We start from the raw sequence: 22,772 nt of genomic DNA, 5'->3' as shown, positions 1-22,772 counted from the left end.
AAAAAGCTCAGGTGCTCGAGGCTCGGGCCGAGCATCCCAAGATACTCGTGTACTCGGCCCGAGCACCGAGCCCAATGTTATCCTATGGGAGACCCGAGTATTTTTATGAAATGACCCCCCGGCAGCATGTAGAAACCCTAAAAATGTCACAAAAGTCTTAGAAGAGTGCTCAAATGACATGGCAACAGCATGGGGAAGACCCCTTGAAGCATTTATCACTCAAAAGTCACAGCTGTGAACAATTTTATCCGAGTTTTACGCCATTTTTACGGACTCACCAGAAAACCTTCCAAAATGACACCAAAATGAATTTTCATGGCGGAAATGTTAAGGGCACATACCCAATAGTGAGATAGAGCTGATGTATGTTACTTTTTGAGATTACATGAAAGATTTTACGTGAAAACATTGTGTGGCACTCCGATGTCCAAAATGCACGTTTTGTGCTTTTTACTAGCGATGTCGGTCATTTTTCTTTTTTCATTCTATCTCCCTCAGTCCGTCAGTCGGTCTCTCTGTCTGTATGTCGGTTTCTCTCTGTCTTGTCTGTCCCCCTCTCATAGTCTGTCGGTCAGTCTCCCCCCTCTCTTATACTTACCGTTCCCCGATCACTGCCGTGGCGCTGCACAGCAGTTCACTAAACTCCGGCGGCTTTTCCTCTTTTGAAAAAGCCGGCCGCTCATTAAACAATCTCGTATTCCCTGCTTTCCTGCTTTTCGGTGCCTATGATTGGATGCAGTGAGACACGCCCCCACGCTGAGTGACAGGTGTCTCACTGCACCCAATCACAGCAGCCGGTGGGCGTGTGTATACTGTGCAGTGAAATAAATAATTAAATAATTAACAAAAACGGCGTGCGGTCCCCCTAATTTTAATACCAGCCAGATAAAGCCATACGGCTGAAGGCTGGTATTCTCAGGATGGGGAGCTCCACGTTATGGGGAGCCCCCCAGCCTAACAATATCAGTCAGCAGCCGCCCAGAATTGCCGATACATTAGATGCGACAGTTCTGGGACTGTACCTGGCTCTTCCCGATTTGCCCTGGTGCGTTGGCAAATCGGGGTAATAAGGAGTTATTGGCAGCCCATAGCTGCCACTAAATCCTAGATTAATCATGTCAGGCGTCTCCCCGAGAAACCTTCCATGATTAATCTGTATATTACAGTAAATAAACACACACACACACCTGAAAAAATCATTTATTAGAAATAAAAAAGACAACCAATTCCCTCGTAACCAATTTAATAAGCCCCAAAAAGCCCTCCATGTCTGGCGTAATCCACGGAACCACGGAACCACTGCTCCACGCAGCAAATGAGGTGAGTAGCACGATCAGCTGAGCTGTCACTAAGCTTATCCGCGGCCACCGCTGGATCCAGCGGTGGCCGTGAGTTACCTGACTGACAGCAGCTGATCGCGCTACTCACCTCAGTTGCTGTGTGAAGCTGACAGGAGCGGCTGTGTCTTCTGCAGCTCCTGTCACCTGCATGCAGCAGAGCTGGAAGCGACGCTGGATGTCCGTGGATTACGCCGGACATGGAGGGCTTTTTGGGGCTTATTAAATTGGTTACGAGGGAATTGGTTTGTGTTTTTTATTTCTAATAAATTATTTTTTCAGGTGTGTGTGTGTGTTTATTTACTGTAATTTACAGAGAAATCATGGAAGGTATCTCGGGGAGACGCCTGACATGATTAATCTAGGATTTAGTGGCAGCTATGGGCTGCCATTAACTCCTTATTACCCCAATTTGCCAACGCATCAGGGCAAATCGGGAAGAGCCGGGTACAGTCCCAGAACTGTTGCATCTAATGTATGCGGCAATTCTGGGCGGCTGCTGACTGATATTGTTAGGCTGGGGGGCTCCCCATAACGTGGGGCTCCCCATTCTGAGAATACTAGCCTTCAGCCGTATGGCTTTATCTGGCTGGTATTAAAATTGGGGGGACCGCACGCCGGTTTCTTTAATTATTTAATTATTTATTTCACTGCACACTATAAACACGCCCACCGGCTGCTGTGATTGGGTGCAGTGAGACACCTGTCACTCAGCGTGGGGGCGTGTCTCACTGCAACCAATCATAGGCGCCTGTGGGCGAGGAAAGCAGGGAATACGAGATGGCTGTGTGCAGAGCACAGCGCGCCCGCCGGTATAAAGGCTTGGTCACGCTGTGCGGGCCGGCCAATCACTGCAATTCCACAACTAACAGGGCTGTGGCATTGCAGTGGTCTGCCAGCCAATCCCTGCATGAGAGCTGGCTCTCAAAAGAGCGCCAACATGCAGGGATGAAGACCACGAGTACAGCACGAGTATCGCGAAATTACTCGTGCGAGTACCGAGTAGTGACAAGCATACTCGCTCATCACTATTTGATAGGATGGTGCACTGAAAAAAGTTTTGGTAGAAGTGGTTAAATGAGGAATAATAGTGCAAGTGTGTCAGTGACTCTCATCTTGTTGTATTACAAAGTTACATTTTAAATTGACACTTAACCAGCCATAAGTCTTAAACATTGTTGTGAATGAAACGCTGTTCTGTGGATTCTTGTGACATAGAAAAATCAGTGGTGTTACTAGAGTCATATAGGCGTCAGGGAGAAATTTGTACCTGGGCACTCCACCACTATAATGTTAGGCTCAAATCCATAAGACCCAGTGGTGTTGCTAGATTAAGTAAAACCAATGTTCAGCCCCCATAAAATAGGAGAAATATAAAATACTAGAAGGTGGGCCGATTCTACGCATCGGGTATTCTAGAATTTACGTATTGTGTAGTTCATGTATGATTTTTGTTATATATATATATATATATATATATAGAGATGTTGTTGTGTGTAGTTACCAAGTGTTTGTGTAGGCGCTGTACATGTTCTGGGTGTTGTCTGGGTGTGACGGGGGGTGAGAGCGGTGTTGTATGTGTGCGTGTGTTGCGTTGTTTGTGGAGCGCTGTGTGTCTGTAGCGTTGTGTGTGTGTTGCGCGGTTTGTGTGTGTGTGGTGTGTTTTGGGGGGAGGTATGTTTTGTGCAATGTGTGTGTTGTGCGGTATGTACGTATATTTGTGTGTGCCGCGGTGTTTGTGTGTTGGGTGTTGTGTGTGTGCAGCGTTGTCTGTGTGTGTGGGTGTCTGTGTAGGGCAGTTGTTTGTGGTTCCCAGTGTGTGTGTGTGTGTGTGTGGTGTGTTGTGCAGTGCGCGCGCGTGTGTGTGTGTGTGTGTGTGTGCATCAGCCTCTCTTCTCTCAGCCTACCTCTCCCAGCCTCCCTCCTCCCAGCCTCCCTCAGCATCAGCCTCCCTCTCCCAGCCTCCCCAAGCATCAGCCTCCACCAGCATCAGCCTCTCTCCTTCCAGCCTCCCCCAGCATCAGCCTCCGCCAGCATCAGCCTCTCTCCTTCCAGCCTCCTCCAGCATCAGCCTCCCTCTCCCAGCCTTCCCCAGGATCAGCCTCTCTCCTCCCAGCCTCCGTCCTCCCAGCCTTCCCCAGCATCAGCTTTCCCCTCCCAGCCTCCCTCAGCATCAGCCTTCCCCAGCATCAGCCTCTCTCCTCCCAGCCACAGCCTCTCTCCTTCCAGCCTTCCCCAGCATCAGCCTCTCTCCTTCCAGCCTCCCTCAGCATCAGCCTCCCCTTCCCAGCCTTCCCCAGGATCAGCCTCTCTCCTCCCAGCCTCCTTCCTCCCAGCCTCCCCGTCCCAGCCTCCCTCAGCATCAGCCTTCCGCTCCCAGTCTCCCCCAGCATCAGCCTCCCCAAGCATCAGCCTCCACCAGCATCAGCCTCTCTCCTTCCAGCTTCCCCCAGCATCAGCCTCTCTCCTTCCAGCCTCCCTCAGCATCAGCCTCCCGTTCCCAGCCTTCCCCAGGATCAGCCTCTCTCCTCCCAGCCTCCTTCCTCCCAGCCTCCCTCAGCATCAGCCTTCCCCTCCCAGTCTCCCCCAGCATCAGCCTCCCCAAGCATCAGCCTCCACCAGCATTAGCCTCTCTCCTTCCAGCCTCCCCCAGCATCAGCCTCCCCAAGTATCAGCCTCCACCAGCATCAGCCTCCCTCGTCCCAGCCTCCCCCAGCATCAGCCTCCCCCTCCCAGCCTCCCCCAGCATCAGCCTCTCTCCTCCCAGCATCAGCCTCTCTCATCCCAGCATCAGCCTCTCTCCTCCCAGCATCAGCCTCTCCTCTCTGTCCCCAGCATCAGCCTCTCTCCTCCCAGCCTTCCCCAGCATCAGCCTCTCTCCTCCCAGCCTCCCCCAGCATCAGCCTCCCCCAGCATCAGCCTCTCTTCTTCCAGCCTCCCCCAGCATCAGCCTCTCTCCTTCCAGCCTCCCCCAGCATCAGCCTCCCTCTCCCAGCCTTCCCCAGGATCAGCCTCTCTCCTCCCAGCCTCCGTCCTCCCAGCCTTCCCCAGCATCAGCTTTCCCCTCCCAGCCTCCCTTAGCATCAGCCTTCCCCAGCATCAGCCTCTCTCCTCCCAGCCTCAGCCTCTCTCCTTCCAGCCTCCCCCAGCATCAGCCTCTCTCCTTCCAGCCTCCCTCAGCATCAGCCTCCCCTTCCCAGCCTTCCCCAGGATCAGCCTCTCTCCTCCCAGCCTCCTTCCTCCCAGCCTCCCCCTCCCAGCCTCCTTCAGCATCAGCCTTCCCCTCCCAGTCTCCCCCAGCATCAGCCTCCCCCTCCCAGCCTTCCCCATGATCAGCCTCTCTGCTCCCAGCCTCCTCCAGCATGCCGTGCTCCTCTGCCGACACTCACACACCCGATCGCATCCACTCACACACACCCGATCGCATCTACTCACACACACCCGATCGCATCCACTCACACACACCCGATCGCATCCACTCACACACACCCGATCGCATCCACTCACACACACCCGATCGCATCCACTCACACACACCCGATCGCATCCACTCACACACACCTGATCGCATCCACTCACACACACCCGATCGCATCCACTCACACACACCCGATCGCATCCACTCACACACACAGACACTGACGATATCGCACATACGCGCTGATACTCACAACATCCGGAGATACCACATGCTTCTGGCCATGTGATCCTCCGTCAGGTCCTGGAAGGTCACAACAGCACAGTATCGAGGCCGAGAAGCAAGCGATATCGCCGGATGCTGTGAGTGTGTGGATGCGATGTGAGGTGTGTGTGAGGTGTGTGTGTGTGAGAGTGAGTGTGATCTGATGTGTGTGTATGTTTGTGTGTGTGCTGTTATGTGTGTGCGTGTGGATCTTCCGCCGCAGCAGGACCTTGATGCGCTTGTAACCATGCGAGCATGGTTACCAACGTATCCACACCACTCCCGTGCGAGCGGGGGCCGGGGGGGGTGGGGGTGGGGGGGGAGTACAGTACTCACCTCCGTGACAGCCGTGTCAGTTCGGGGAATGCGCGGGGGGGGGAGGGGCGGGGGGAGTACAGTGACAGCCGTGTCAGTTCGGGGAATGCGTGGGGGGGGAGGGGCGGGGGGGGGAGTACAGTACTCACCTCCGTGACAGCCGTGTCAGTTCGGGGAATGCGCGGGGGGGGGAGGGGCGGGGGGGAGTACAGTACTCAGCTCCGTGACAGCCGTGTCAGTTCGGGGAATGCGCGGGGGGGGGGAGGGGCGGGGGGGAGTACAGTACTCACCTCCGTGACAGCCGTGTCAGTTCGGGGAATGCGCGGGGGGAGGGAGGGGGCGGGGCCAGAGCTAGCGTGCATTGCGTGAGGGGGGCGGGGCGTGGCGTGGCCGAATTGCCAATGCCTGCAGGGTGCCGGGGCGAGAGGCCAATCTGTGGGGGGGGCAGAGCCTGGGCGAGCGGCTGGCCAATCCGTGTGGGGGCGCAGCCTGGGCGAGCGGCCAATCGGTGTGGGCGGGCGGGGCCATGGCGAGCCCAGCGGCCAATCAGCTTTGTGTCACCGTAAGGACACAATTTTGGAGCATGACAGACAGACAGATAGACAGACAGACAGACAGACAGACAGAATAAGGCAATTATATATATAGATAAATCATACAGAAACATCAGCAATCAAATAATGTTCCAAGGAATACTTCTACAAATACTCTTAAACTTACCAAACAAGTTAATAGTTACTGAACAAAGCCCACTGTACCACGTTTAGGATTACCAATAATACCACTATGCCAGTACTACCACACTATGACCACAGATTACCATGTTACACAGTGATGAATGAATAATATCACCATACAAGGGCAAAATAATGAAGGCACACATGGCAAAATATTACACAACTGTACAAGTGCATACAGCACAGGTAAGTAAATCCAATAACTCCCCAATGAGTGAAGTCTACAGCTGAAGTCTTTCATTTGCTTTTTTCCTCTTCCTATGGTTCAAAACCACTGAAACTTCTTCTAGCCACAACTCATCTCTGTAAAATGCAGAATAAAACATTATTTTCATTGAATACAATCTTTGATCAACTTATTGCAAAGATAGTTTCTTGAATAAGCATAAACTTACACATGCCCTGTATTCCCGATTCACTCTGGCAGTCACTTTACCACATACAAGTTCATCTCTATAAATTAGAATATCATCAAAAAGTTAGTTCATTTCAGTAATTCAATACAAAAAGGGAAACGCATATATTATATAGAGTCATTACACACAGAGGGATCTATGTCAAGTGTTTATTTCTGTTAATGTTGATGATTATGGCTTACAGCCAATGAAAACCCAAAAGTCATTAGCTCTGAAAATTAGAATAATTACCACAAAACACCTGCAAAGGCCTCCTAAGCGTTTAAAATGGTCCCTTAGTCTAGTTTTGTAGGCTACACAATCATGGGGAAGACTGCTGACCTGACAGATGTCCAGAAGGCAGTCATTGACACACTCCACAAGGAGGGTAAGCCACAAAAGGTCATTGCTAAAGGCTGTTCACAGAGTGCTGTATCCAAGAATATTAATGGAGAGTTGAGTGGAAGGAAAAAGTGGGTTAGAAAAAGGTGCACAAGCAACCGGGATAACTGCAGCCTTGCTAGGATTTTTGAAAAAAGGTCATTCAAAAATTTGGGGGAGCTTCACAAGGAGTGGACTGCTGCTTAAGTCAGTGCTTCAAGAGCTACCACACATAGACGTATCTAGGACATGGGCTACAACTGTCACATTCCTTGTGTCAAGCCACTTATAACCAATAGATGCCAGAAGCATCTTACCTGGGCCATGGAGAAAAATAACTGGACTGTGGTCAGTGGTCTAAGGTGTTGTTTTCAGATGAAAGTAAATTTTGCATTTGATTTGGAAATCAGGGTCCCAGAGTTTGGAGGAAGAGTGGAGAGGCCACAATCCAAGCTGCTTGAGTTTTAGTGTGAACTTTCCACAATCAGTGATGGTTTGGTGAGCGATGTCATCTGCTGGTGTAGGTCCACTGTGTTTTGTCAAAACCAAAGTCAGCACAGCCGTCTACCAGGACATTTTAGAGCACTTCATGTTCTCCTCTGCCGAAAAGCTTTTTTGAGATGGAAATTTCAGCAGGACTTGGCACCTGTCCTCACTGCCAAAAGTACGTTTACCTGGTTCAATAACCACAGTATCACTGTGCTTGATTGGCCAGCAAACTCGCCTGACCAAAGCCTCATTGAGAATCTATGAGGTATTTGTCACGCTCCCCGGGTCCTTGGCTCCCCTCCCCGGGTCCTCTACTCCGCTCCCCGGGTCCTCAGCCCCGCTCCCCGGCTCACCTGCCACGCTCCCCGGGTCCTTGGCTCCTGTGCCCGTCCTTCCCAGGCCCCCTGGTCTCCGATCGCGGCGCCCGACGGCTTCCCAGGCCCTGGCCGGCTCCCCTGCGTCCTCTTCTCAGCCTCCTTCCCTGGCTTCTGGCACCCGGGCTGCGCGCATGCGCATTAGGGCGCGCGCGCGGTCACTGACCCTTTCTTAAAGGGCCAGCGTCCATTAACAGGAAATGAGGCCAAACAGGTACAGGGTATAAAGGGGTGTATTGTCCAAGAGGGCGGGGCCTGATCTTCGTGTTTTCCAAGCTAGGAGTCAGGTCTCCTTGTGTCGTCTTGCCATACTCACGTATCTCTCTTCTAGAGCTGATCCTGCCTCGCCAGCCGGTCCTGCTGAATCCCGAACCCCGCACGCTGTCCGTCTGCCATCTGACAGTCCGTACCATCTTGGATCCCTGCTGTGACCCGTCATCTCGCTCCAAAAGGTTCCGGCCCCCGCCTGACATCATCTCGGCTTCCGAACCTGAGCTACGTCACCCGGACTACCATCCGTGACTCCGTGGTCCCAGGGACTTCTTCGGTACCTTCACTTGCACGGACTGTTCTACTGCCCATACTGCTGCAGCTACCGGACTCCTTACCACCATCTTAGAGTTCGGCCCAGTGGATCCACCTCCTGGGTCTGCCCGACCGCCTGACCCTGACAGTAAGATCAGGCCATGGATCCCGCTGCAGCACTAGCGGCCTTGCAAGAGGAACTCCAACGCCAGCGTGAAGTCCAGACTCGCATGCTGAACTTTATGACTTCCGTGGACACCCGCCTGTACACGCTACAAGCGGCAGTTACGCCTTCAACGTTCCGGGCCTCCACTAGTCACTCCACGGCTCCCGCACCCGTGGCAGCCTCTTCGAATGCTTCCCAACTCCGTTTGGCTTCACCACCTCGTTATGCCGGAGATCCCAAGACCTGCAGGGGCTTCATAAACCAATGTTCCCTTCATTTCACGCAGCTACCACATCTGTTTGCCTCCGACCAAGCCAAGGTCGCCTTCATCATGTCTCACCTGGAGGGCGAGGCACTGGCGTGGATGAACCCGTTGTGGGAAAAGGAGGACCCTATGACCAAGGATCTTCAAGAGTTCCTGCAGGCCTTTCGTAGCACCTTTGACGAGCCGGGACGCGCCTCTGCGTCTGCTTCATCCCTCCTCCGCTTACGTCAAGGAACATTGACGGTGGGCCAATACGCCATCCGTTTCCGCACTCTGGCTTCAGAACTCGGGTGGAATAATGAGGCCCTAACAGCCGCCTTCTGGGAAGGACTCTCGAGTCGCATCAAAGATGAGTTGGCGGGTCGTGACGTGCCCTCCACCCTAGATGCCCTGATTGCCCTAGCAACTCGAGTGGACATTCGTTTTCAGGAGCGCTCCAAAGAGCTGTCTCGGGAGAGACGTCCGGTACGGCATTCCTCTCCTCCACAGAAGCCCTCCGTATCTCAGTCATCAACAGCTGGGATTCCCGTCCACGAGCCCATGCAGATCGACCGAGTACGACAGTCTGAACAACGTCGAGCAGAGCGGCTCGCCAAGGGCCTCTGCTTTTACTGCGGAGAGGACACACACCTCCTACGCTCCTGTCCGGAAAGGCCGGGAAACTCCAAAGCCTAGGGTTGGTAGGAGAGGCCACCCTAGGTGCTGGGACTCTCTCAGACCCGGTTATGTGGACTGTGCAAGTGTCAACGGGAGAGACGCGCTTCACGGCTGAGGCATACCTCGACTCTGGAGCAGCAGGCAATTTCATCCAGCAGGCCACGGTGGACAAGTACCAGCTGCCTGTTACTCCACTCGAGAAGCCCCTAGTGATTGCCTCTGTGGATGGGAGACCCCTCTCTGATACCATCTCCTGGGTCACCAGTCCGGTCGTACTGCGTATCGGTGCCCTGCATACCGAGAACATCGCTCTCTACGTCCTTCCACACATGTCCCATCAAATCCTGCTGGGACTTCCCTGGTTGCGGACACACGAACCATCAGTCAGCTGGGGTACTGGCGAAATCACCCGATGGGGCCCTGCTTGTCATGAGAAGTGTCTGAGGTCCATACAACCCATCCGACGACCTCCGGTTCCAGAGAACCTGCCGGAACTGCCTTCGGCCTATTGGTCCTTCGCAGACGTTTTTGACAAGAAGGAGTCTGAGGTACTTCCGCCACACCGTCCCTACGATTGTGCCATCGACCTACTCCCAGGAACAACACCGCCTCGAGGACGGATATATCCGTTGTCTCCAGCCGAAACCAGGGCCATGTCCACCTACGTCACAGAAAGCCTGGCAAAGGGATTCATCCGGAGATCCTCCTCTCCTGCGGGAGCAGGCTTCTTCTTCGTTAAGAAGAAAGAGGGTGACCTACGCCCATGCATCGACTACCGGGGTCTGAATCAGATCACCGTAAAAAATAAGTACCCTCTGCCGCTCATCCCCGAATTGTTCGACCGGCTCAGAGGAGCCCGTGTGTTCACCAAGCTGGATCTTCGGGGTGCCTACAACCTAGTTCGTATCCGCTCTGGGGACGAATGGAAGACCGCGTTTAATACTCACGATGGGCATTATGAATACTGCGTGATGCCCTTCGGCCTGTGTAACGCACCAGCAGTCTTCCAAGAATTGGTGAACGACATATTCCGGGACCTCCTCTACATCTGTGTAGTAGTTTATCTGGACGACATCCTTATCTTCTCTCCGGACCTCCAGACCCACCGAGAGAACGTACAGCTGGTTCTTCAAAGACTGAGAGAGAATCGTCTCTACGCCAAATATGAGAAGTGTGTCTTTGAGCAGTCTTCTCTCCCTTTCCTGGGATACATCATCTCGGGCACTGGACTGCAGATGGATCCAAAGAAGGTCTCCTCCATACTCAACTGGCCTCCCCCTTCTGGACTGAAGGCAATCCAACGGTTCTTGGGATTCGCCAACTACTACCGCCAGTTTATCCCTCACTTCTCTGCCCTGACTGCTCCTCTCTCCGCTTTGACCAAAAAAGAGGCTAATCCAAAGGACTGGTCACCTGCGGCCGACGCCGCGTTTTGCTCGCTGAAGCGAGCATTTGCCTCCGCTCCTGTACTCCACCGTCCGGAGTTAAACCGCCAGTTCACCTTGGAGGTGGATGCCTCCTCCTCGGGAGCCGGAGCAGTGCTCATGCAGAAGTCCTCCTCCGGCAAGATGGTGACGTGCGGTTTCTTCTCCAAGAGCTTCTCAGCGCCTGAACGTAATTACACCATCGGTGACCGAGAACTATTGGCGGTCAAACTGGCTCTGGAGGAGTGGCGCTACCTCCTGGAAGGAGCAGTGTACCCCGTGATTATCTACACGGACCACAAGAACCTGGAATACCTGCGGTCCACTCAGCGACTGAACCCACGCCAAGCCAGGTGGTCCCTATTCTTTGCCAGGTTCGACTTCCAGCTCCATTTCCGACCCGCGGACAAGAACGTACGCGCTGATGCTTTGTCTAGGTCTTTCATGCCCATGGAGCAGGAGGAAGAGGCTACCCAACCCATCATCTCTCCTAGCAAGATCATTTCGGTGGCTCCTGTCACCCTGGCCCAGATACCGCCCGGAAAGACCTATGTCTCTGAGACTGACAGGCAAAAAGTGTTGCACTGGGGTCATGCCTCAAAAACAGCCGGTCATGCAGGCCAGAAGAGAACATGGGGTGCGATTGTCCGCCATTACTGGTGGCCATCTCTTCGCACGGACGTCGCTGCTTTTGTCTCTGCCTGCTCCTCTTGTGCCCGAAACAAGACGCCCAAACACCTGCCCTATGGCCGTCTTCTGCCTCTGCCTATACCCTCAGTTCCGTGGCAACACATAGCGATGGATTTTATTACGGACTTGCCATTATCCTCTGGACACACAGTCATATGGGTCGTGGTGGACCGGTTCTCCAAAATGGCTCACTTCATCCCCATGGCTGGACTGCCCTCTGCTCAGGAACTCGCGGAAGCCTATATCCATCACATCTTCCGCTTGCATGGCTTTCCATCCCACATCGTGTCCGACAGAGGAACTCAGTTCACCTCCCGCTTCTGGAGGGCGCTCTGCAACCATCTGGGAGTAACTCTGGACTTTTCTTCCGCATACCATCCTCAGTCTAATGGCCAAGTGGAGAGGGTCAATCAAATCTTGACATCCTTCTTACGTCACTATGTCAACGCCCATCACGACGACTGGTCCACGCTTCTGCCTTGGGCTGAATTCTCACATAACCACCACATCAGTGAGTCGTCCTCCAAATCTCCCTTCCATGTCGTTTACGGACTTCAGCCCTCCGTTCCATTGCCTATATCCCCTTCTTCGGATGTCCCTGCGGCTGATACTGTAGCCCGTGACTTCGCTACCATTTGGGACTCTGTCAAGGCGTCCCTTGGACGCGCTTCCCAGCGGATGAAAAAACACGCTGACAAGAGGCGTCTGGACCCTCCGTGTTTCTCTCCTGGTGACCTGGTCTGGCTTGCTTCCCAATACATCCGATTGAAGATACCTTCCTACAAGCTGGGTCCTCGCTACATCGGGCCGTTCAAGGTCCTCTGCAAGATCAACGAGGTCTCCTACAAGCTGCAGCTCCCGGCCACGATGAGGATACCCAACTCATTCCACGTCTCCCTGCTCAAGCCGGTTGTCCTTGGTCCCTTCTCCGCTGCTGCCAGTCCGGCTCCTCCACCTATTGCCGATGACGACATCTATGCGGTAAGGGATATCGTGGCCATGAAGACTGTTCGAGGCCGACAGTTCTTTCTGGTGGACTGGGAGGGGTATGGTCCTGAGGATAGGTCCTGGGAGCCCAGGGAGAACGTGGGCACTCCTCTGATCCGTGCCTTCATGTCCCGGTTGCGGGGAGGGGGGCGTGGGGGGGGGGGGTACTGTCACGCTCCCCGGGTCCTTGGCTCCCCTCCCCGGGTCCTCTACTCCGCTCCCCGGGTCCTCAGCCCCGCTCCCCGGCTCACCTGCCACGCTCCCCGGGTCCTTGGCTCCTGTGCCCGTCCTTCCCAGGCCCCCTGGTCTCCGTTCGCGGCGCCCGACGGCTTCCCAGGCCCTGGCCGGCTCCCCTGCGTCCTCTTCTCAGCCTCCTTCCCTGGCTTCTGGCACCCGGGCTGCACGCATGCGCATTAGGGCGCGCGCGCGGTCACTGACCCTTTCTTAAAGGGCCAGCGTCCATTAACAGGAAATGAGGCCAAACAGGTACAGGGTATAAAGGGGTGTATTGTCCAAGAGGGCGGGGCCTGATCTTCGTGTTTTCCAAGCTAGGAGTCAGGTCTCCTTGTGTCGTCTTGCCATACTCACGTATCTCTCTTCTAGAGCTGATCCTGCCTCGCCAGCCGGTCCTGCTGAATCCCGAACCCCGCACGCTGTCCGTCTGCCATCTGACAGTCCGTACCATCTTGGATCCCTGCTGTGACCCGTCATCTCGCTCCAAAAGGTTCCGGCCCCCGCCTGACATCATCTCGGCTTCCGAACCTGAGCTACGTCACCCGGACTACCATCCGTGACTCCGTGGTCCCAGGGACTTCTTCGGTACCTTCACTTGCACGGACTGTTCTACTGCCCATACTGCTGCAGCTACCGGACTCCTTACCACCATCTTAGAGTTCGGCCCAGTGGATCCACCTCCTGGGTCTGCCCGACCGCCTGACCCTGACAGTATTGTCAAGAGGAAGATGGGAGACACCAGACCCAACAATGCAGACAAGCTGAAGGCTGTCATCAAAGCAACCTGGGCTTCCATAACACCTCAGCAGTGCCACAGGCTGATCGCCTCCATGCCACGCCACATGGATGCAGTAATTCATGCAAAAGGAGCCCCGACCAAGTATTGAGGCATTCACTGTACAGACTTTTCAGTAGGCCAACATTTCTGAGTTTAAAATATTTTTTTCAGTTGGTCTTATATAATATTCTAATTTTCTGAGATAATGACTTTTTGGTTTTCATTGGCTGTAAGCCATAATCATCAACATTAACAGAAATAAACACTTAAAATAGATCACTCTGTATGTAATGACTCTATAATATATATGTTTCACTTTTTGTATTGAATTACTGACAGAAATTAACTTTTTGACGATATTCTAATTTATTGAGATGCACTTGTATATGTGTTTGGCATACTGGCAGTCACATGCTGACTAGACGACTTTGGCTTCTAATAATAAAAGTGAATTTAAAGAAGGTGAATGAGTCTAGTCAGCAAATGACCACAAGTATGCAAATTGCATTACATGCATTCATGGGACCGCTTGTCCGCATCGGGATACACTGGGGAATCCTGCATACTGTGACGATTCCGCAGTCTACAATCACTTAACATTGCTATAGACATTTATTCCAAGCTTGCCTAAAACAGTTTAAATTTGCTGAATTACCAGATTTCTACTCTTTGTATTATCAATCTGTTTGCAGCTTCATAAGGATGGATAAACACAGGCTTTCATTTCTGAGCTTAGCCAATCCCAACAAATATCAGCAAGTCCTCCTACATGTGGGCTTTCTTGACAAATTTGGAGCAGTATTTTATCATCAACATCACATCAAAACCCACTTGTAACCCATCAGATTTTGCAGCAAGGTAAAATGTATGACCCACTTGAATCCAGTCTTGGACCTCTTTCAGACATCCATATTGCACACATATGTTCCATCTGTCTTTTTTACAGATACCACATACCCACTATAATCTGTGGTGCTATTCACATGTTCTTTTTTTAAATGTTTAATGTAACTTGTGTCTATGCAAAACTCAGAAACGTCCTTTTTTTACTAGCAGCACAGATAAAAAGTACCAACACAAGTCTATGGGTGCGTGAAAATACGGACGGCTCAAAGATAACATCAGGGTACAACATGTGCCCTCTCCATGTTTAACATTGCAAAGGATCAGAGAATATTTGTAATTTATTCGTTTATACATCTGTGAAAAGCACTGATGACAACGGATGGAAAAACCATCTCATGGAGCACAAACTGATGACGTACTGATGGTAAAAACGAATACACGGACTATACACTGATGACACACTGAGGGTAACACTGGACACACGGACCGTACACTGATGACACACTGAGGGTAACAATGGACACACGGACCGTACACTGATGACACACTGATGGTAAAAACGGATACACGGACCATACTCTGATGACACTATATGGAGAGAAGGTATGCACACTAGTGACTATGTAAGGGGAATATATGAAAAGCAGAAACTGCTGTGTGAATACTGACATGACAAATTCAATAGCTATATGTAAGAATGAAAATATGAAAAATGGAATCTGCATTACTGCCATGAACTTTGATGACAGACTGATGGTAAAAACGGACACATGGACCATACACTGATGACACACTGATGGTAAAAACAGACATATGGACCATATATTGATGACACACTGATGGTAAAAACGGACACATGGACCATACACTGATGACACACTGTTGGTAAAAAAGACATATGGACCATATGTTGATGACACACTAGTGGTAAAAATGGACACACGGAGCATACACTGATGACACACTGATGGTAAAAACGGATACACGGACCATACACTGATGACACACTGATGGTAAAAACAGACACATGGACCCTACGCCGATGAAATATTGATGGTAAAAATGGACACACAGACCACACACTGATGACACACTGATGGTAACAATGGACACACGGACCGTACACTTATGGTACACTGATGGTAAATACAGACACATGGACCATACGCTGATGACACACTGATGGTAAATACAGACACATGGACTATATATTGATGACACACTGATGGGAAAAACAGACACACAGATCATACACTGATGACATACTGATGGTAAAAATGGATACACAGACCGTACACTAATGACACATTGATAGTAAAAACGGACACACGGACCGTACACTGATGGTAAAAACAGACACATGAACTGTACAGTGATCTAGAAAACTGAAAACACATTAACTGTAAAAATGAACACAAAGACCAAAAAAACTGATGACAACAGTATCATTTTTTTTTACATGCGTGAAAAATACTGACATCTGAATAAGGATGGGTAGTGAAACCTCCTTTTATTCCCATTGCTAATTGGCTGAAGCTACATTCCCCAAAATCTGCAGTATTGCTGATTATATGTTATATGTTAGTCCTGTTAAATGAATTTTCCTTTTCTTAAATAGTTACCTGTGTGTTTAGGTAATACAATATAATCATGACTTATTAAGAATGGGTAATATATAACATCAGCTCTTAAAGTTATCATTTTTTTTTTTATATGTATATATATATATATATATATATATACAGTTAGGTCCAGAAATATTTGGACAGTGACACAATTTTCGCGAGTTGGGCTCTGCATGCCACCACATTGGATTTGAAATGAAACCTCTACAACAGGATTCAAGTGCAGATTGTAATGTTTAATTTGAAGGTTTGAACAAAAATATCTGATAGAAATTGTAGGAATTGTACACATTTCTTTACAAACACTCCACATTTTAGGAGGTCAAAAGTAATTGGACAAATAAACCAAACCCAAACAAAATATTTTTATTTTCAATATTTTGTGGCGAATCCTTTGGAGGCAATCACTGCCTTAAGTCTGGAACCCATGGACATCACCAAACGCTGAGTTTCCTCCTTCTTAATGCTTTGCCAGGCCTTTACAGCCGCAGCCTTCAGGTCTTGCTTGTTTGTGGGTCTTTCCGTCTTAAATCTGGATTTGAGCAAGTGAAATGCATGCTCAATTGGGTTAAGATCTGGCGATTGACTTGGCCATTGCAGAATGTTCCACTTTTTTGCACTCATGAACTCCTGGGTAGCTTTGGCTGTATGCTTGGGGTCATTGTCCATCTGTACTATGAAGCGCCGTCCGATCAACTTTGCGGCATTTGGCTGAATCGGGGCTGAAAGTATATCCCAGTACACTTCAGAATTCATCCGGCTACTCTTGTCTGCTGTTATGTCATCAATAAACACAAGTGACCCAGTGCCATTGAAAGCCATGCATGCCCATGCCATCACGTTGCCTCCACCATGTTTTACAGAGGATGTGGTGTGCCTTGGATCATGTGCCGTTCCCTTTCTTCTCCAAACTTTTTTCTTCCCATCATTCTGGTACAGGTTGATCTTTGTCTCATCTGTCCATAGAATACTTTTCCAGAACTGAGCTGGCCTGTCTATTTTTGGAATTGATGAATGGTTTGCATCTAGATGTGAACCCTTTGTATTTACTTTCATGGAGTCTTCTCTTTACTGTTGACTTAGAGACAGATACACCTACTTCACTGAGAGTGTTCTGGACTTCAGTTGATGTTGTGAACGGGTTCTTCTTCACCAAAGAAAGTATGCGGCGATCATCCACCACTGTTGTCATCCGTGGACGCCCAGGCCTTTTTGAGTTCCCAAGCTCACCAGTCAATTCCTTTTTTCTCAGAATGTACCCGACTGTTGATTTTGCTACTCCAAGCATGTCTGCTATCTCTCTGATGGATTTTTTCTTTTTTTTCAGCCTCAGGATGTTCTGCTTCCCCTCAATTGAGAGTTCCTTAGACCGCATGTTGTCTGGTCACAGCAACAGCTTCCAAATGCAAAACCACACACCTGTAATCAACCCCAGACCTTTTAACTACTTCATTGATTACAGGTTAACGAGGGAGACGCCTTCAGAGTTAATTGCAGCCCTTAAGCCCACTTTACACGTTGCAATTAGTTGTACAATCGCATTTGCGATGTGACACGCCCAGGTTGCATACGGGATCTATGAGATTTCACGTTGGTCGTTCATTTGCTGTCACACGAGCGTTAGTAGTCTATGTTAAATTGGTCAATTGTGTGTGCGATCCTTTAGATCATGTGTTCTGTGACGTATGCATTGGGCACCTTTTTTTTTTTTTTTTTTTTATTTATTGACTTGCCAAGCGTGTGTAATGTGTAGGGATGCGTTTTTACTATGTCATCTGCCATTCAGCTCTGCTACATGGCCGCTAACAGCAGACACAGACAGCCATGTAGCAGAGCTGAATGGCAGATGACAGCAGACACAGACAGAGCCGCACTGTCAGAATGAACTCGGGTGAACTTCACCCGACTTCATTGTGATGCTGCGGCTCTGTCTGTGTCGCGTCCTGATTAGCGGTTTTTTAATTATTTAATTATTTATTTCACTACACAGTATAGACACGCCCACCGGCTGCTGTGATTGGGTGCAGTGTGACACCTGTCACTCAGAGTGAGGGCGTGTCTCACTGTAACCAATCATAGGCGCTGGTGGGCGGGGAAAGCAGGGAATACGAAATTGTTTAATGGGCGGCCGGCTTTTTCAAAACAGTAAAAGCCGCCGGAGCAGTGTGAATGCCGTGCAGCGCCAGGGATCGGGGATCGGTGAGTATATGAGAGAGGGGGATAGACTGACATGGACTGAGAGTGAGGGACAGAGATAGTGACGGACTGACAGAGATTAGTGCATGACAGACATTGTGAGGCGCTTCAGAACGCAGCTTTTCAGCTGCGCTCTGAAGCAGACCTTTTTTAAGCTGCGGTGCAGAGCGCACACCTGCGCACATAGCATCAGACAACAAAATCGTATGAGGGATGTCACACGTTACAATTCACTAGGTTCATACAACAAAATGCTCAATTCTAGAGAATGATACGATGTGTTTGCGATCAACGGTTTTGCGTTCAATCCTGATCGCATGTAGCTGTCACACGCAGATACGTCACAAACGATGCCGGATGTGCGTCACTTACAACTTGACCCCAACGACGGATTGTGAGATATATTGAAGCGTGTGTAGCGGGCTTTAGAGTCCCTTGTCCAATTACTTTTGGTCCCTTGAAAAAGAGGAGGCTATGCATTACAGAGCTATGATTCCTAAACCCTTTCTCCGATTTGGATGTGAATACTCTCATATTGCAGCTGGGAGTGTGCACTTTCAGCCCATATTATGTACATAATTGTATTTCTGAACATGTTTTTGTAAACAGCTAAAATAACAAAACTTGTGTCACTGTCCAAATATTTCTAGACCTAACTGTATATATATATATTAATATAGCCAACATTGCTCATGTTTGTGTTCTCTTTTGAAGCTTTGAAAATATATATTATAGTCATGTATGTGTTCCTCTTTTCTGTGTTTTTTAGCTTGTAAACGTAAAGAACAAGAGCAACAGAAAGACCGTAATCTTCAGCCAAAGAAGCAGCGTTTGGTGTTTACAGACCTTCAACGGCGTACTCTTATTGCCATCTTCAAAGAAAACAAACGCCCTTCAAAAGAGATGCAAATAACAATTTCTCAGCAGCTAGGCTTAGAGCTCAACACAGTCAGTAATTTCTTTATGAACGCTCGCCGGCGGTGCATGAACAGATGGCAAGAAGAACCTGGAGTCAATCCTGGGATGCCTTCAACATCTACTAGCACTTTTTCCAAAGCATGAACTGTTTTCAAAGCTTTACATTCTGAAATAAAAATCCCCAGTTACAAACATCTTGAAATATACTGAAAATACAAAAACTGCAAAACGCTACAAACACAAAAGTCAAGTTGTGCTTCTATAAATGGTTTCATTTGTTCATCTGCTGTCTTTTTTTCACAGTGAACGGATTGAATAATATCAGTTTACATTTTTTTCTTTTCATCAGTACTTGCAAAAAAACATCTACAGTACTCCCAAAGAAAAAGGTAAAAGACTGTGGGTGTTTATTACAATTCTTACAAACAGTAAAAAAAAGCAGCAGCTTTAGACAAAATATCAATTTATTTCAAGAAAACTATGTCAACTAAGCCATCAATGTCAATAAAAATTCAAGATGAAGTGAAGCACATCCGGTGTGATCAATTTATCAAAATTCGTTCTTCTACCCAATCATGGCGGTTTGGAAAGCCAAAACAAGCTATGCCAAAAAGCAACTTAAGTCCCTAAATATAATTATCCCCTCCGATATTTTTACAGTTTCCAACAGGTAAGACACAAGGAGATAACTGAAATTAGAAGGAAATAAGTTGGTGGATATCGGTGCAAGATAACGGTATTTGAGTGCCAATAACAACTGCCTTAAAGCTTTCAGCAGAAGAAGGTACTTTAGAAAAGAGATGTACAGTTGCCCACTTGGCTTCCATAAAGTCATGCATTGTAGAAAAATAAAATTAAAAAAAGCAAACCAAAAAATGTTAATTCTTCTTAGGCTGAAGAGCCCTAGTTGAAGGTGCAATTCCAAAGTCATCCTTCTGGACCTAATGCCTCACAATGCAGAGCTGGAGGGTGGGTCAAAAGCAGCAAGGATTGACTTTATGAAATGATGCGGGTATTAATATATAAATAGCTATGTAAAGAACCATCTCAATTATGTGTATTTAATATGGCTTCTCAATTTATGGTATAAAAATTGTATATTAACAAGTAGGCACCTTGATGAAAAAGTATTTACGGTATATACAAGCAAACAGAAGACGCAAAAGCTACCAACTTTTGTGAAAGGTACTTGAATATTATTTTCTTCTTTTTTTACTATATACACAGGATTTGTCCTTTGCAAACTATAACAAGAGGGATGATACATGTTAAGACTATAGTGGAGTCATTGACATGATCTGAAATCTAAAGGTGTACCTCCCAAGCAACGAAAATCACTTTCCTAATTGTTTCAAGAATCATAAACATGGATGTGACAACCAAAGAGATAAAACTATTTCCACCTGGGGCGACATGATGACATTTTACTTAAGACTCTCTGGGTGGGAAAGAATGACATTTAAGACATTTCTAGTGAGAACCTCATAGAAAAGGCTACCTCACTTGAGTTTTCGATTTGTGATTGAAAAAAAAAAATCACACCTGATACCAAAGATTTTGTTCCGACTTGCCTGGTCTGTGCTGAAGTGCACTTTCTGAAACGTGTTGTGTTCATCTCCGGCTGTCCACACCTTTTCGTCTGTCTTTCAGGTTACCTGCCTTTCTTTTCATTTGGAATCACATAACAGGGTGATATTATATTATGTAAAAAGCTGATGAACAGAGCACAATACTTTGGCACAGAATTTGCTATTGCACACTCTAGAGACCAGTTTCTGTCCTTTTTCTAGTAGGGTTTGTTTTGGAAGTTACAAAGTTTATAAAAGATAGAAAAGATAGCAGAAACAGCACCACTCATGATCATTGGCGGTGTCTCGTATTGGCCTTCAGTCTTACCCCCTTCAGTGATGGCTGAGCGACAACACCAGCCACAGTTGGATAACAAAGGTAACCATTCATGGTAGGAAGCCATTACAGCTATGTTTTTTGTTTGTTTGTTTTTAAATCTCCCACAGCCATTATACAATGATGATTCCATTTGGTAGGAACATTTTTTAGTATACTATTGCACATTAACCAAAATCCTTTCTAAAAATGCTTCAATATTCCTGGTTTCTCAAGCTAGAAGTAAACACCATTTTACAGTTTATGTAGATTTAACCTGAATTTTAAAAAAAAAAACAGCCTCATTTTACAAAATTAGGGTTTGTTCACACTTGGGTTCATTCAGACAAGGCAACTGGATTCATTCAGACAAGCTTTTTCCTTTGAACTGATGGTCTGCATTGGAAAAAATCAAACCATGCACTACTTTGTTAATGCGAACGGGCACATGGAGCCAATCATGGCCGCAATTTGGGCCTTGACTCATCCCATTTCCAATACAGTTGTCTGAACCTGGCCTAATTCTGAAATATTTTACATGATCCCTTTCTAGATAAATAGCTTTCAATGTGAATGTACTCTTTCTTTATAAATACATTATATTACTAATTTTCCCCTGATTTGCCATTACTGCCTGCTTACCCCTCAGAGCTGCATTCACAATTCTGCTGCTTGTTATAGGAAAGATTTCCCAGAATGAAAATCACCAATAGAAATGTTTGTTGAAATTTGCTGTGAAGCCTAAAGAATTGATAATTGAGATCTAGAACTTAGGCTTTGACTCAGCCTAAAAACGATACATACAAAATGGATACAGCCGCACACTAAATGCCATCAATGTATGAGTTCCCTTATACATTGATGGCATTTAGTGTGCGGCTGTATCCATTTTGTATTTGCTAGGTTTTTTTACCTGGCACCTATACACACTTGTAGGATGTGCGGGTCAGTTTTTTTTAAATAAAAACGATACATAGACTGATGTAAAAAAAAAACATCGCTGCCCAGGGCAATCAGATAACTCTTTAATTTTATACTATGCAATGGAGAAAATCATTTATGACCCATGCTTTTGTATTACACAGCAAACAGGAGTCTGCAAAGGACATAAAAAATCTCATTATGAGATATAAAAATTAATACTTTGCCTTATGCAGGTATGACATTTTTAAGTATAAGGCAACCTCCCTTCCCACCCAGCCCTTAAAACAAGAACTGTAGTCCATTAGGCCAACAACGACTAAGTCTTCAAAGGATTAAAGTTAAAAATGTATTGATTGCTAGGGCAGCATACTTTTCCATAGAACAATTTTAGTGCATCTTCTGTTTTGCAAATTGATAGAAGCTAATGAATCTGTTTTGTTCATATATTTCATATATAAACTGTAAAATGTTGGTTTAGACTACAGCCGTACGGTGACGTTGGATGCATCACATGTCGCATGGCCAAAGTTGGACTTTTGGAGACTTGCTTGTCTCAATCGTAACACTCTCCAGGTCACAAGGCAGCAACCCCATTGACTTGAATTATACTGCAAAGTAGCAGTGACATCCAGTAAATTTTGGTTGCACAACAAGTGTTGCTGTCATAGTCATCGTGTAGGGCCAACCTTATTCATTCACAAAGAAGTGGAAATTTTGAAACAAAACCAGACTATAACTGTTTATATGCACAGGAAAAACGAATATAAGCAAAGGATGGAGATGTAGCAAAAAATATAATTTAAGATTTCATCACAACTGTTATTAAAGTAAATCTGTCATCAGGTTTTTGCTTTGGAATAAGCATAATGACCGAGACCCTGATTCCAGTGATGTGTCACTTACTGAGCTGCTTGGTGCAGTTTTAATAGAATTCCCTGTTTTG

The 22,772-nt window shown here is 47.9% G+C and overlaps 1 protein-coding gene across 1 annotated transcript in view; it reads left to right on the top strand.

Annotated features, from left to right (window-relative positions):
- The window catches only part of LOC142293687 (one cut domain family member 2-like), a 301,217-nt gene extending 282,052 nt beyond the window's left edge, over positions 1-19,165 (top strand). Inside the window, exon 2 of the mRNA XM_075337835.1 lies at positions 18,873-19,165. Coding sequence (XP_075193950.1) covers positions 18,873-19,165 — 293 coding nt within the window. The remainder of the gene's footprint in view (positions 1-18,872) is intronic.
- The last annotated feature ends 3,607 nt before the right edge of the window (positions 19,166-22,772 follow it).

Source organism: Anomaloglossus baeobatrachus, chromosome 1 (genome assembly GCF_048569485.1).
Source record: "Anomaloglossus baeobatrachus isolate aAnoBae1 chromosome 1, aAnoBae1.hap1, whole genome shotgun sequence".
Classification (NCBI taxonomy): domain Eukaryota; kingdom Metazoa; phylum Chordata; class Amphibia; order Anura; family Aromobatidae; genus Anomaloglossus; species Anomaloglossus baeobatrachus.
Note: the sequence above shows the minus strand (reverse complement) of the source record. Positions and strands in the feature narration are given on the sequence as shown.